A 13,566-nucleotide genomic window follows, 5' to 3' on the forward strand; every position below is an offset into this window, starting at 1 on the left:
CACATAACTTTCAATGAGACGGGCATCGATCGATCCCTCTGACTTCACTGAAAGCTTTGCATCTGCAGGTAACCGGTGGCCTTGCCAACGCTTTCTTTTGAAGAAATCTCTCGAGAGCGAGTTTATCGTTTCTACTGGTCGCCGCCGATTGACTGTCTTAAATTGCTTCTATTCCAGTGGGGAAAAATTCTTTCATTGAGGTTGTCAATCCAAGATTCGTTTTTTTCCGAACCCACTCATACGGTCTTTGAAGGCTTCGAAAGAAGCTGCGCACCACTGCCCAGCATGGATGAGATGTTCGACGTGTTTGAGGGGCATGCCGATCCCGCGAGCGCAAGTGAAGACGAAAGAGTACCGGCCAAGGACCGCAAAGATAAGACTAAGAAGAGAAAGGCGGACGAGGCGATGAACGGCAAGGTCGCCGCCGATGGTCACAAGGGGAATGTTACCGAAGACACGGAAATGGATGAGACGAGCGATGTTGCGTCCAAGGATGGTGACGCAGCGCAAGACGATGACTCGGACACACCAAGCCAACAGGACAAGAAACGTCGCAAGAAGGAAGATGCTGCCGTGCCCGTTATGACGGACAACTTTGAGACGGCGCAATCAAGAGAGGTGGCTGGCGCGGCGACATTTGTCCCGCAGGATTCGTCCCTCATTCTATCGCACAACATCCAGCACCAGGTCGCACTACCACCCGACCTGGATTACGAATACGTTCCACTATCCGAACACAAGTCGCCCGCCGAGCCTGCGCGATCGTATCCCTTCAAACTGGATCCCTTCCAGAGCCTCTCCGTCGCCTCCATCGAGCGCGATGAGAGTGTGCTTGTCTCGGCGCACACATCTGCGGGTAAAACGGTCGTCGCCGAGTACGCCGTCGCCCAGTGCCTGAAGCGAAACCAGAGAGTCATTTACACTAGTCCTATCAAAGCCCTGAGCAACCAAAAATACAGAGACTTCGAGGCCATCTTCGGTGACGTCGGCCTGATGACGGGTGATGTTACTATCAACCCTACGGCAAGTTGCTTGGTCATGACCACCGAAATTCTGCGGTCTATGTTGTATCGCGGCTCAGAGATCATGCGAGAAGTAGCATGGGTCGTTTTCGATGAGATCCACTACATGCGTGATAAAACGAGAGGTGTTGTTTGGGAGGAGACGATTATCATGCTCCCCGACAAGGTTCGATATGTCTTCCTGTCTGCTACCATTCCCAACGCCTTCCAGTTCGCGGAGTGGATCGCCAAAATCCACCACCAAGCTTGCCACGTCGTGTATACCGACTTCCGACCTACGCCACTGCAAAATTACTTTTACCCTGCTGGCGGCTCCGGCGCACGTATTGTTGTTGACGAAAAGGGCAACTTCAATGAGGACAACTTCAACATAGTAATGAAGGAGGTCGAAGACAAGAAGGGCGCCGACCCCAACGACATCAACGCCAAGCAGACGGGTAAGGGAAAGAACAAGAAAACGCACAAAGGTGGCGCAGATGAGGGTTCCGACATGAGCAAGATCATTCGCATGACGATCCGCAAGAGCTTCAACCCCGTCATTGTTTTCAACTTTAGCAAGCGAGAATGCGAAAACATGGCCATCAGCATATCGAAGCTGAGTCTCAACGACGATTCCGAAAAGGCCATGGTCAAGAAGGTCTTCCACAGTGCAATTGAGAGCCTGTCAGAGCAAGATCGCGATCTGCCTCAAATCAAGAATCTGTTACCCCTCCTGGTGCGCGGTATCGGCGTCCATCACTCCGGTCTCCTGCCTATTTTGAAGGAGACTATTGAGATTCTATTCCAGGAGTCACTTATCAAAGTGCTTTTCGCTACCGAGACCTTCTCAATCGGCTTGAACATGCCTGCCAAGACTGTCGTCTTTACCCAGGTCACCAAGTGGGACGGTGTCAAGCGGCGTCCGCTCACTTCCTCTGAATACGTACAGATGGCTGGTCGCGCCGGTCGTCGTGGTCTTGACGCTCGTGGTATTGTGATTATGATGATTGATGACAAACTGGAGCCTGATACTGCCAAGGAAATTGTCACTGGCCAGCAGGACAGACTAAACTCTGCCTTTTATCTGGGGTACAATATGATTCTCAATCTTCTCAGAATTGAGGCAATCTCTCCTGAATTCATGCTCGAGAGGTGTTTTCATCAGTTCCAGAATGCGGCCAGCGTGCCCAGTCTCGAACGGGAACTGATGGCGTTGCAACAGGAGCGCGATGGTGCCACAATTCCGGATGAGGCTACCATCAAGGATTACTATCAGATTCGCCAGCAGCTCAACGCGTACACGAGAGACATGCGATCGGTGATTCAACTTCCCAACTATAGCCTTGACTTTCTGCAACCCGGCCGTCTAGTGCAAATTTACAATCCCAAAGAGTCGCCTGACAACGTCGCTGGTGGCCTGGACTTTGGCTGGGGCGTTATCGTCAACCACTACCCGCGTCGCAGTCCCAAGCTCGGCGAACCGGAGCACATTCCTCAGGAATCTTATATTATCGATGTCTTGCTCACGATCTCTGCCTCAAGTGCCGACATCGTGCCAGGACAGCCTTCCGCTGAGATGCCCACAGGCCTGCTTCCTGCCAATGGCGAGCAAAACACCATCAATGTCGTCGTTCCCTGCCTACTTACCTGCATCAAGGCTATCAGCCAGATCCGCCTCTTCATGCCTAAAGAGGGCCTCAAGGCCGACAAAGATCGTGACACGGTGAACAAATCACTGGCGGAAGTGAAGCGCCGCTTCCCCGACGGTCTGCCCATCCTTGACCCACTCGAGAATATGGATATTACCGACGAGTCGTTCAAGAAGCTGCTTCGCAAAATCGAGGTTCTCGAATCGCGCTTGCTAGCCAACCCTCTGCACCTGTCCCCCCTGCTGCCATCGCTCTGGGACCAGTACCATGCCAAGACGGTCTTGTCGGAGAAGATCAAGATGAAAAAGAAGTCGATTGCCAAAGCCCACAGCATCGCCCAGATGGATGAGCTCAAGTCGCGCAAGCGTGTGCTTCGCCGTCTTGGATTCATCAACGATGCCGAAGTTGTGCAGCTCAAGGCTCGCGTCGCCTGCGAAATCTCATCCACTGAAGGCCACGAGCTGGTACTCTCTGAGCTGCTTTTCGACCGCTTTTTCAACGAGCTCTCTCCCGAGACATGCGCCTCCATCCTCAGCTGCTTCATCTTTGACGAAAAGGTGGAGGCGACAGCCCTCAAAGAGGATCTTCAGAAGCCGTACCGTGAGGTGCAGGCCAAAGCGCGCATCGTCGCAAAGGTTAGCCAGGAGTGCAAGCTAGATGTTAACGAGGAGGAGTACGTGGCCAGCCTGAAGTGGCAGCTAATGGAGACGGTGTTTGCCTGGGCTCAGGGTCGGCCGTTTTCCGAGATTTGCAAAATGACAAATGTCTACGAAGGGTCTCTGATTCGCCTCTTTCGCCGCTTGGAAGAGCTTCTTCGCCAGATGGCCCAGGCCGCCAAGGTTATGGGCAACGATGATCTGACCAAAAAGTTTGATGAGAGCTTGCAGAAGATTAGAAGAGACATTGTGGCTGCGCAAAGTCTGTACCTATAGTGGGCCTTGCTGTTTGCCTCTTCCTGTTTTCGTCAGCTTTTTCTGTATGTAGTGCATCTGATTTTTCCCTTCCGTTATTTGCAACCAGGGTATCATATGGTCGTAATGGAGTTCAGTCGGCATTGGGAATTCGACCAAGAAATTGATGATTTTAGATCTGAGAAAAGCATCGGCGCCGTCTCTTCTAAGTCATAATTAGGACGTGACGTCGCAACCTTCTGCATTAGAATGGTGTGCGAGTAGCATAGATGAAGAGAAAAATTGTAATGACTAAGATTACCAGCGTCGTTTATATAATGACTTTGAACGCGCAATGTCAAAATTATGAAGACCACGCCCCGAACGCCAGTGATATATATAGACGGAATTAGAATACACACGAGTTCAAAGTTGAACTGCTCTCGGCCACGTCGCTACCGTTCGCTTCCCATGGTCATGAAAATGCCGACGGTCAAGCTCAGGACGACGCCGGAACCAACAAATATGCGCCACTTCTCGCCCCAGACGTCCTGCCGCAGCAGCCAGGTCATGCTGCCGAGCGGGAAGAAGAAGCCAATCATCATGGCGCGGATCAGAACGTCGAGAACCGTGGACATGTTTGTGACGTCGTCGTCGAGCGGGCCCGGCGCCGACGACGACGGCAGCTCCCCCGCATTGCCGTCGATCCAAGCGTCCTCCATGCCGCGCATCGTGTCCGGCGAGGGCATGGCATCCGATGCGAAGCGTTCCGTGTGGATGGACGCAAATTGGGTCCGCAGCGTCGCAATCTCTGACGGAGTGAAGCCTGCCTGCAGCAGCCGGTCAAAGCCGCGCGGCCGGGGCTTCTTCCACGCCGAGCTCGCCGCCGTCGCTGCCGCCCCGTCCGCGCCGTCTTGCGGTGGCTTGGCCGCCTCCACCTCCTCTGCGTCGAGCTCCGTGGTGCTCAGCTCGTCGCCGATGGAGCAGTTGAGATAGACGCGGACGGCGGGCGGCGGCCTTTCGACGGCCTTGCCCTTGCCCTTGGCATCCTGCGGTGGCGGCGGCGGCGGCGGCGGCGGCGGCACAGTGGGCAGCGGCTTCAGTACGCTGGCCAGGGAGGCGGCATCAGCGAGTATACGGCCCTGGTAGATGAGGCGCAGGCGGCTGCGCGAGGCAATCCGCACGCGCAGACCGTGCTTGAAGGCGAGCACGGTCGTGGTGCGCGGCGAGGGCACGTCTATGGCGATGTCGGGCAGGCCGCTGGAGAAGCGGACGGTGATGAGAAGAGGTGGTGCGGGCGCGGGCGCGGATGCAGTTGTCGTCGCCATGACGCTAGCATGCTGGGCGCGATAGGCGCCGGTATTAGTTGATGGGTCGTGAATTGAGATGTGCTTGTATGCCACTCGTTGGTGATGAGAGAGCTTTGGAAGAAGGAGTGACGTCGAGAGCTCACCCCACCAGTCTAACGGCGGATGGGCCTCGGACACGTCTCCCGTTTGACAAGTATATTCGACTTGATACCACAGATTTTTGCCGTAATTGATACCGATTAGATTTTCTTCAACTATCCCAGAGTTCTATTGTCTTTGTCGGACGTTTTCTATCTGCAACGTAATTTGATCTAGGTCAGACATCAGTAGATGGTGTACGTAGTGGAGAGAGTACAGGCGCTAAAAGTAAAGCTGACTGGGAGCTTCCAGGGTCTCTTCTAGAATATCGTAGCTGACCGCTTTGGCAGAATTTCTTCCTGCTCACAAGCAACTCGACCTGGCATCAAGAGCGTTTAATCAGCCTCAATTAATTTGCGTTTCGTTTTCTCTTGAGTGCGCAGCTTGGTTTATGCAATAGACTCGGCCCTTAACATTGCTCTGCTTGGTGCGGAGGCACATGCTCTACATGCCATGCGGCGCATAGGAAGAACCAAGCACCTCAGTTGCTTTTACTGTGGTAAACAGACGGGCCTCAAGTATGACGGTATAGTGACGAATTTCCTCTGCGTCTCCTGCGATGCCACGAATTATCTCGACCAGGTACGCTGAAATCCACCACAGCCAGTCGTTACGGGACAGTCTACTGAAGCTTGTCTCTAGAATGGAGACATTACCGATCCCCCAGTCGCGACGGAGCGTGAAGCCGCGCCATCGCAATATGCCAAACCCCAACCCGCTGCGGCTGGCGAGCCCGACGTCGTCTTTTGCGCAAAGTGTCTGAAGAATCAGCGGCTCTTCACAGCGTCTCTGGCGCAGTACCTCCCCGACGACCCGTCCCACCCAGACTACGACGAGCTCGACCGAAATTACTACCGTTACCGACGGAATCTCGAGAAGCGCTACCCGCAGGTCTGCGATGAGTGCGCCGACAAGGTGCAGGACCGCATACGACAGGCCGGATACACGGCAAAGACGGACCATCTGCGTCGCATGATGGACAAGAGCCGCGGACGCAAAGCAACACAGAGAACCGGCATCCTCGAGCTAGCCAGCTCCCTCGGCGGCTGGCTCTGGCGAGGCGGTCTAGCGGCGCAGCTACTATGGCACTTGCTGCACATTCTGCAGGCCTTGGAGCGTCTAGACGACGGAATGTACGACCCAGACAATGCGAACATGTACGCAGCTTTACTGGCAGCTGCAAAAACGGCGTCGGTGTGGCTCCCAGACGGCGACGTGCTGATACGGATGAGCATTGCGGCAGCGATCCTCTCGTCATGGTGGAATCCACATTTCGTACAGTTTACAAGGGGCTTCACGAGACATTTACTGGGTTTCACACGCTGGTACTCATTTCAATGCTTGGTTATCTTCTTTCGCATCCTCTTCCGTAGTGTGCTGAGCATGCAAAGCGGTGCAAGGCGATCCCAGAGCACACAGTTGAGCATCCATCTAGCCACTGCGGGTATCATGTGTCTTGTAGGCATCCATACACCAACGTGCCGATTAATACTAACGAATATAGATTTACTTCCTGGAGAGCAGATCGATCAAAGTAGATACGACACCGCTGTTCCGACCCGAGGACAAACCCTTGACGCCGCGGCGAAACAAATCACCGGCCAAGCGCAGAGAGGAAGACTCGAAGACGTTTTCGGAGCTTTTCAACGAGGCACTCGACTCGACACCGCGTAAAGGTGGCCTTTCGACGACAGCCACGACGCCCGGCACACCCAACTTTGCATCCGGCAGCGCATTCGTCCCGCCTAGCCAGTTCAAGTCGAGCCAGCAGCGCGGATTTAACGACTCACCGCTGGAGTCTGCGCCCACCTTTAAGCCCCTTTCACAGCCGGCACATGTCGACGAAGGGGACGAGATGGACTGGTCCCCAAGTCAGCCCCAGCACCGTGCGTTCCGCGACAGCCAAGAACACGGGAACGCCACTCGACCCTTTGGCCAGTCTCCGACTCACGCTGATCGAGGCCAGAACCCTTTCTGGTTCAAGGTGCCCCCCGCACCGACCAACCCTGCGCGGCAGCTACGCAACCCGCCCAATATGCCGGTGCTGCGCCAGAAGCCCGTCGAGCGCGACGACATCTTTTTCACGAGTCGCCGCGACACCTCCGAGTATAAGAACCGTGCGGGCTCGCAGGCTGGCAGCAGTGCCGGAACAGACTTTCGCAACCCGAGTTTCTTCGCACCTGAACAAAACGACGAGGCTAACAATCTGGCCGACCTCCTTGGTGGGAGCTTCAACCTTGGACATGCGCAGCAGCAAGGCCAGCCCCATGACAGAAACGGTGGCGCTTCTCCCGCTTCGTCCTCGCCATTCTCCGTGCGGCGGCAGCAGGCACCCACGAAACACAGGCAGACCCCTCCTCGTCGCCGCCATATCGAGCTAACAGTCCTGGGTTTGTTGCTTCCATCGTGGCTGCTGCTTTCGGCTTCATCGTCGATACCGTACTCGATGGAGCTCCGGGGTCTGGTGCTCGTCGCCGCAGGCGTCGTTGCGCTGAGCAGCACGCATGATATGGGCGGCGACGCGCAGGGGACCTTACCGGCGCCGAAACTCTTTGAGGCCGTGCTCTCGGCTCTCGGCATAGTCGAACTCGCGGCCGTGTGTTGGGTCGGCTGGGAGACATGGACGGGGCGTGTGGACGTAAGCGCGTACGGCGCAGGCGTCTTGACGGTCATGTTAGGCCATCATGCTACCCGGCTGTTGCAGGCGTAAGAAGGCGCGTGGAAATTGATTGCCCGGTTTTTCCCTGGGATGGGCGGAGTTGGCGGAAGTTCGTTTTACGGCGATGTTTTTAGTTTGGCTACTTACACGATGATGGACTGGTTTCACCCGGGTATAGATCGGGAAGTGGGCGATTGCATTGGTTATTGAAGTCTGCATTGACGAGAAAGGGCATGCATACATCATATCATATCATATCATTACTCATAGTCTCATGTACATATGCAAATACGAGAAAGTGAACTGCTAGCGAGCTGTCTTGACCTGGTGGCCCTTGGTCGCACCCGCACTCTGTAGCACGCCCGTGTGCAGAGCCACTTGCTGCGCAGCGTCGTCGTGCTGCGCCTTCATCTCCATCCTTGCTACATCCACGCGCATCGCTACAGACAACACTGCAGTAATCATCAAGCCAAAGGCCGCAAAGAGCTGCACGCCCAGGTACTGCCCGCCGGTGGCCTTGACGATGGCGCCCGAGATTGGGGGCCCGATGAGCGAGGCAACGCCCTTGATGATGGACACCATGCCGAGGCGCGTGCCGAGGCGGCCGAGGTCCGGCGTGATGACGGCGATGACGACCTGCGCGAGGGAGACGACGCCGCCCGAGAAGAAGCCGTACAGCACGGCAAAGGCGACGTTGCCGGCGGCGTTGGCGACGCTGGTCCAGTAAAAGATGCTGGCGGACGCAAAGGCGCACACGACGGCGTAGGTGTCGAGCACGCCGACGCGGTCGGCCACGAGCGAGGGCACGATGCGGCCGGGGATCGTGGCGGCATTGAGAATGGAGACGAGGTACGTGAGGAGCGAGGAGGAGGAGGACATGCCGTGTCCGAGAGCGTAGCTCTGCAGGTAGTAGGCCGGGTTGAAGAAGACGAGGTTGTTGAAGAAGATGGCGACACAGAATATCACAAAAGCGCGCTCGGAAAAGGCCGAGGTGTCAATGTAGAAGCGCCAGGATGTCGGCTTCGGTGCAGACCGTGACAAAGGCGACGACGGCTGCCGGCGCGCACGCGGCTTGATGACGACGAGCGCAAACAGACACCACACGAGGGCGACGAAGCACATGATGCGCACCGCCCAGCCAAAGCCCAGCCGGACCCGCGCCCGCTCGAAGATGAGCGGGTAGAGCGTGGCGCCGAGGCCGCTGCCGACGGTGGCCGTGGCCATGGCGGTGGCGCGCCGGCGGCGGCGTGGGCCGTGGTCAAAGTAGGCCGGCACGATGGCGATGGAGGGGATGGCGAGGCAGCACGCGCCGAGCCCCGTGCAGACGCCCTGGGCCAGGAGCAGCTGCCAGTAGCGCGCGGCGACGCTGGTGAGCGCGAGCCCGGCGAGGACGAGGCCCGCGCCGGCGGCCACGAGCGCCCGGCAGTGGCCCGCGTCGTAGAGCGGCCCGATGACGACGCCGACGGCGAACAGGCAAAAGACCTGCACGGAGCCGATCCAGGAGACGGCCGACGGGGACGAGCCCCTCAGGAGGTCGTGGACGTAGTACGTCTGGAAGACGCCGAAGCTGTTTAACAGACCACTGGCCAAGAGAAAGGGTTGCCTTGTTAGTACACTTTGCGGGCGCTTGCAACCCCCGCCTCCCCCGGCGGCGGCCCTTGGGAATGAGGGCGACGGGAATGACGTACAGGTGATTAAAGTATAGGGCAAAAGCTGCCGCGACCTGCGTCCAGGCTACCCAGTTGCCATCGTCAGGTTCAGTTTCCATGTTTGGGCAATCGGTCAAATCGACAAAGGTGGCTGGCAGGTGGTGGCCATGGACGCCGGGTTTGGGCCGGTGATAATGGCGTGCACTAACATTAGCACACCACGTGCCTTCAACATGCGTTCTCCCCGACAGGTCTATTGCTTATCTTTATGCACGTTTGTACAGTTGTGAGAACGAGATGGATTTTCATGGAAGCTATGATGAGATACTATCGAGACGGTCCGCTCATCAAGACTGTAGCTTTGACCTTGGAAGTCCCCCGGACACCTCCTTCGGCTAGGTATCGTCGAAAAGGAGCTCTGATAAAGATTCGGCCATTTCCGTCCCGCCTCAGACGAGCTTTGATCTCGTTGGTATAATTCATTCGAATACAAAACTGTTGAAAGGGTCATACAAGCGGCAAGGAGGCAGCGATATCACGCCATAGCTCCAGACAATGCCCAACGTTGACGCACGATTCAGCAGCAAGGGCTGCGCGGTCTCGTTTACCCGCTTCCTGACGCCGACCGTGTCAGATCTGCGTATATTGCATGTCCGATGGGATGACCAAGAAATGGCGGCCACGGCTCGGCCTTTGAGCCATGTGCAGGCGCTGGACTCGACCAAGCCGGCCTTGTCCGCCTCCGCCCGAAGCCTGGTCGCGTTTCGCGGCGTCAGTCACTCGCTTGAGGAGCTTCGCCTGTCTGGCATGGAGGAGTACCTTCGCAATCAGTGATTCGAGGGCTTCATCATCGACGCGTTTAAACTCGTGGACGAGCCGTTCGGAGCCCTACAGGACTTGAACATTCAGGTGCTGCAGGAACCGGTGCTGGAGCTGCTGCGCAGAGTGTCGAACCTCCAAAACCTTTCCTGCTTAAGCCCACACCAAGAATATGGAATACTTGATTTGCGCAACATCACAGGACTAGAGAACCTGGGTCTCTCGTTCTTGGATCTCCGAAGAAGAGGTACACATGACCAAGGAGAAGTTGGCACCGTTCGCGGGCCCTCACCGGCCCCGAGCACTTGACGATATAACTCCAAAGTTTGAGCCAGAAGGTATATCTTAAGATGGATACGGACCTCTGGGAGTTGCTTTCAGGGTTTGGTCAGCTCCGATCGCTGCACCTCGTGTTCCCAGACTTAATGAGACGGTAAATTTTACGCAGTATTGGGCAAAAGACTCTTCTTTCTGGACATTGGAAATGGGGCGACCCGGGTCAATAGAAAAGCTCTTGACTCTTAGCGATACTCGTCTGCCGGACATTGGTTGTGGACGGCTATTCTGTAAAGGTCTGCGGACGAAGCTGCCATGTAAGTCGGCAACAGCACCCAAGCGATCGATCCCTTCCTAACCATTTTCACTATGGAGGCATGCGTAGTTTCTTTGGTGGAAAAATACCTAATGCCCAAACTGCATCGATTAGCAAAGTGTAGTAAAGGAGTTATCTGCAGCAGGGTTTCACACCGTTCCGAGGCTTTACCCTCGAGGCTGAATATCCTAGAGACCATGTTTACACTGCGCTGGTCTGAACAGAAAGCTGGACGGAGTGGGGGTCCCATGCGAAGTTCAGGATCATAATCTTTTGAGTAGTGTTTACATGTTTCTCGTGAAATTGTAGCTTAAAATACCTTCTCGAGGAGCAGTTCTCGTCAACGAGAATGGAAGCGTACAACTTGCACCAATTTGTGACCAGGCTGCAGCGCCGTCATTGCCAGTAAAAACGATGGCCTCCGGTCGGAATCTGACTCTGAATCCCGAAAGGTCGTGTATGTGCCAATTCCGGAGCCCCACGCCCGGAACACCGAAGCTAAGAGCTATGTAGTAAATTCTCCTTGTAAAGTTGAAAAATGGTCATTGATGCTGGGACACTTCTATTCTCTAATGCGAAGTAAACACCAAGTGCTCCGTACGGAGCCACCGATCAAGGGGTCTAGGCCCCGCCCAACATACTGATGACTTGGCGGGTCGATCGGGTGAAAGATTTGCTGCGCTCGGTGACGAATCGAGCAGCATCCCGGCCACCTCACTGCCATGACAGTTTCGGTCAGCAGATGGGGCAGGCCATCGCGTGAAGAGCGTATGCGAGTGACACGTCAAGACTATATTTGTTTCAATGGTCCCGAGAGTAGAATAATGGTGCTACGGCCGAGAAAGGCAACGGTATCCCGATCGAGATGCTGCCTCGGTCAAGACAGTTTGGCCAGGTTCGAGTAGCGTGGCGATTGGAACGGCTTGGGTGCAGCGGGCTGAAACTTGCGATGAACTGGAGTTTATGTCTATCCCGCTTGCGGCAGCCTGTCGCGTGAGATGGCTTGCGCAGAAAACATGGATTTTATTCAACCCAATCGTGGTCACGAAATGGAAGTTGCCGGTATATTGCAAGAGCGTTTCAATGGCCGATACTTTTAACGAACCCGCACAGTGGACAGTGGCCGATCGAACCATGCTGGACTCGGATTGGGTTAGTAGCGACTGCGCGACCAAACCAAATTAGGCTGACGATAGTTGGTCAATAAAAAACAGCCCCCAATGCCCGACTGGTAACTTAGGAGCAGGCTGAGCTGGGGCTGGAACATGCCGGCTGTTCCGTCTCCGAGTTGCCCGTAATTACGATATTTGGCAATATTGGTTTGCACCAGCACATGCACAATTGCTTCTTTGAGACGTCGTCATGGCCTGGACCACGAGCAACCGGCCTACATGAATCGTCTATCCTTGCCTGGTGCCATTGTTGTGCAGAAGCCGTGAGGTAGTTAACGAGTGACTGTCATGTAGAACAAACTCTGGAGGACAAGCCTAGTTTCCTCATAGGACGGACCACGGGCCAACAAGAGCGTCTGCATTTCCAAGTCTTATTTTCTTGTGTCTCCTTTCTCTGTTCTCCACCCATGACCGAGCGATGGTAGAACTGGCCGAAGGAGAAAAAAGCGCAGTGGGTGCGAGTGGGCATACCAATAAGCTCTTGTGCTAGAGATGGTCTGACGCTCCAGGCAAAGCATGGCAATGGTACGAGAGCGTCGCAGCTGGGATAAGTGGCGTCTTGTGTGGACAACGGATTTAGCGGATTTCGAGAGACGCTTGCGCGCAGCGCTGTCGCGACGGACGGTGCTGGTAAACCTTTCTTCCCCCCAGTTTTCATTTGCTTCGGCATGTCGCGTCATGGCGACGCTAGACTGCAAGATTGACGCTAGATCAACAGCAGGTCTGCGTACTACTTGAAGGTCGTACGACAAGCCGAAGCCAACATCGCTGGTAGTGCAAGTTGTGCTGGCAAAGAGCAATCACCTGCGAGGCTGCTGGACTGATGCACTGCGTGTCAGCTGTAGAATGGACAGGTATACCCCGGGATTCTACCCGTCTGAGACATTGACGCCACTAATGACTGGGACGTACTGCAGGGCAGGTGTCGGACGAATTCCGTCTACAGCTCGGTAGGCGGAAGGGTATGGTTGAAAGGCAACACAGGCGCCGTGGTCTAATTAGTAGGTAGGGCAAGCCAAGGGAAGCTTGAGTGAGCCACAATGGAGCGACGTCTGCAGCAGGACCGCACCAGACACACCATTGGTGTCCCGCATGCCCGTTTGTAGAGATGGAGCGTCCGGTAAGAGGGGAAAAAAAAGCTGTCTGCGTTGATTGCGAGCACCACACGACGGGATGCCTCCTCTAGCGCACCATTAACGCCCAGGAAGCGCATGAAAGAGAAAAGACGCCTAGGTTAGTACAACAGGTACTCAGTAGTCAAAGGGCTACTGCCCCCCTGTTGTGAAACACTGCTGTTAGCAATCACTATCTGCATGCCAGCCAGCGAAAAGACGAGCAAACAATGGCGTTGGCACCGTCATTGGCGTGCCAGCGGAATCACCGAGGGGGACGAAAAACTGCCAAATGCGTGGTCGGAACAAAGATGATCTGCGCTGATGCTACCCCCCCAAATTGTACAAGGCATGACGGGCATCGTCACCCCGCAGTAAAACAGGGCAGGAATGTGTTCTGAGTTTCGTCGATATAAATAGTTGGCCATCTGAAGGCGGCGGCGTTGCAGGCATTCATTTCATCATGGCATAGTCATGTTGGCCTGCTTGCTGCCTGCATAGTTGCGTCGCCAAGGCACTGCGTTTGATCTTCCTTGCTGCAAGTAGTAGCTTGGCTTGATGCTCGATTGGGCAAT

The 13,566-nt window shown here is 55.4% G+C and overlaps 5 protein-coding genes across 5 annotated transcripts; 3 read left to right on the forward strand and 2 right to left on the reverse strand.

The window, feature by feature from the left end:
- Window positions 1–285: 285 nt before the first annotated feature.
- On the forward strand, window positions 286–3,582 carry V2A60_002654 (ATP-dependent RNA helicase MTR4; the record flags this gene model as incomplete). Its single annotated transcript, XM_083254002.1, has 1 exon — window positions 286–3,582. The coding sequence occupies one exon, from the start codon at window positions 286–288 to the stop codon at window positions 3,580–3,582; it is 3,297 nt and encodes a 1,098-aa protein (XP_083110128.1).
- A 413-nt stretch (window positions 3,583–3,995) lies between these two features.
- V2A60_002655 (DUF2407 C-terminal domain-containing protein) lies at window positions 3,996–4,868 on the reverse strand (the record flags this gene model as incomplete). The annotated part of the gene is made up of 1 exon (XM_083254003.1): window positions 3,996–4,868. One exon carries the CDS (start codon window positions 4,866–4,868, stop codon window positions 3,996–3,998), a length of 873 nt encoding a protein of 290 aa, XP_083110129.1.
- A 573-nt stretch (window positions 4,869–5,441) lies between these two features.
- On the forward strand, window positions 5,442–7,698 carry V2A60_002656 (Ima1 N-terminal domain-containing protein; the record flags this gene model as incomplete). The annotated part of the gene is made up of 3 exons (XM_083254004.1): window positions 5,442–5,570; window positions 5,631–6,263; window positions 6,493–7,698. 3 exons carry the CDS (start codon window positions 5,442–5,444, stop codon window positions 7,696–7,698), a joined length of 1,968 nt encoding a protein of 655 aa, XP_083110130.1.
- Window positions 7,699–7,953: 255 nt separating this feature from the next.
- On the reverse strand, window positions 7,954–9,415 carry V2A60_002657 (uncharacterized protein; the record flags this gene model as incomplete). Its single annotated transcript, XM_083254005.1, has 2 exons — window positions 7,954–9,229; window positions 9,336–9,415. The coding sequence occupies 2 exons, from the start codon at window positions 9,413–9,415 to the stop codon at window positions 7,954–7,956; spliced, it is 1,356 nt and encodes a 451-aa protein (XP_083110131.1).
- Window positions 9,416–9,851: 436 nt separating this feature from the next.
- V2A60_002658 (uncharacterized protein) lies at window positions 9,852–10,130 on the forward strand (the record flags this gene model as incomplete). Its single annotated transcript, XM_083254006.1, has 1 exon — window positions 9,852–10,130. One exon carries the CDS (start codon window positions 9,852–9,854, stop codon window positions 10,128–10,130), a length of 279 nt encoding a protein of 92 aa, XP_083110132.1.
- Between the last annotated feature and the right edge of the window lie 3,436 nt (window positions 10,131–13,566).

Source organism: Cordyceps javanica, chromosome 2 (genome assembly GCF_051103115.1).
Source record: "Cordyceps javanica chromosome 2, complete sequence".
NCBI classification, from domain to species: domain Eukaryota; kingdom Fungi; phylum Ascomycota; class Sordariomycetes; order Hypocreales; family Cordycipitaceae; genus Cordyceps; species Cordyceps javanica.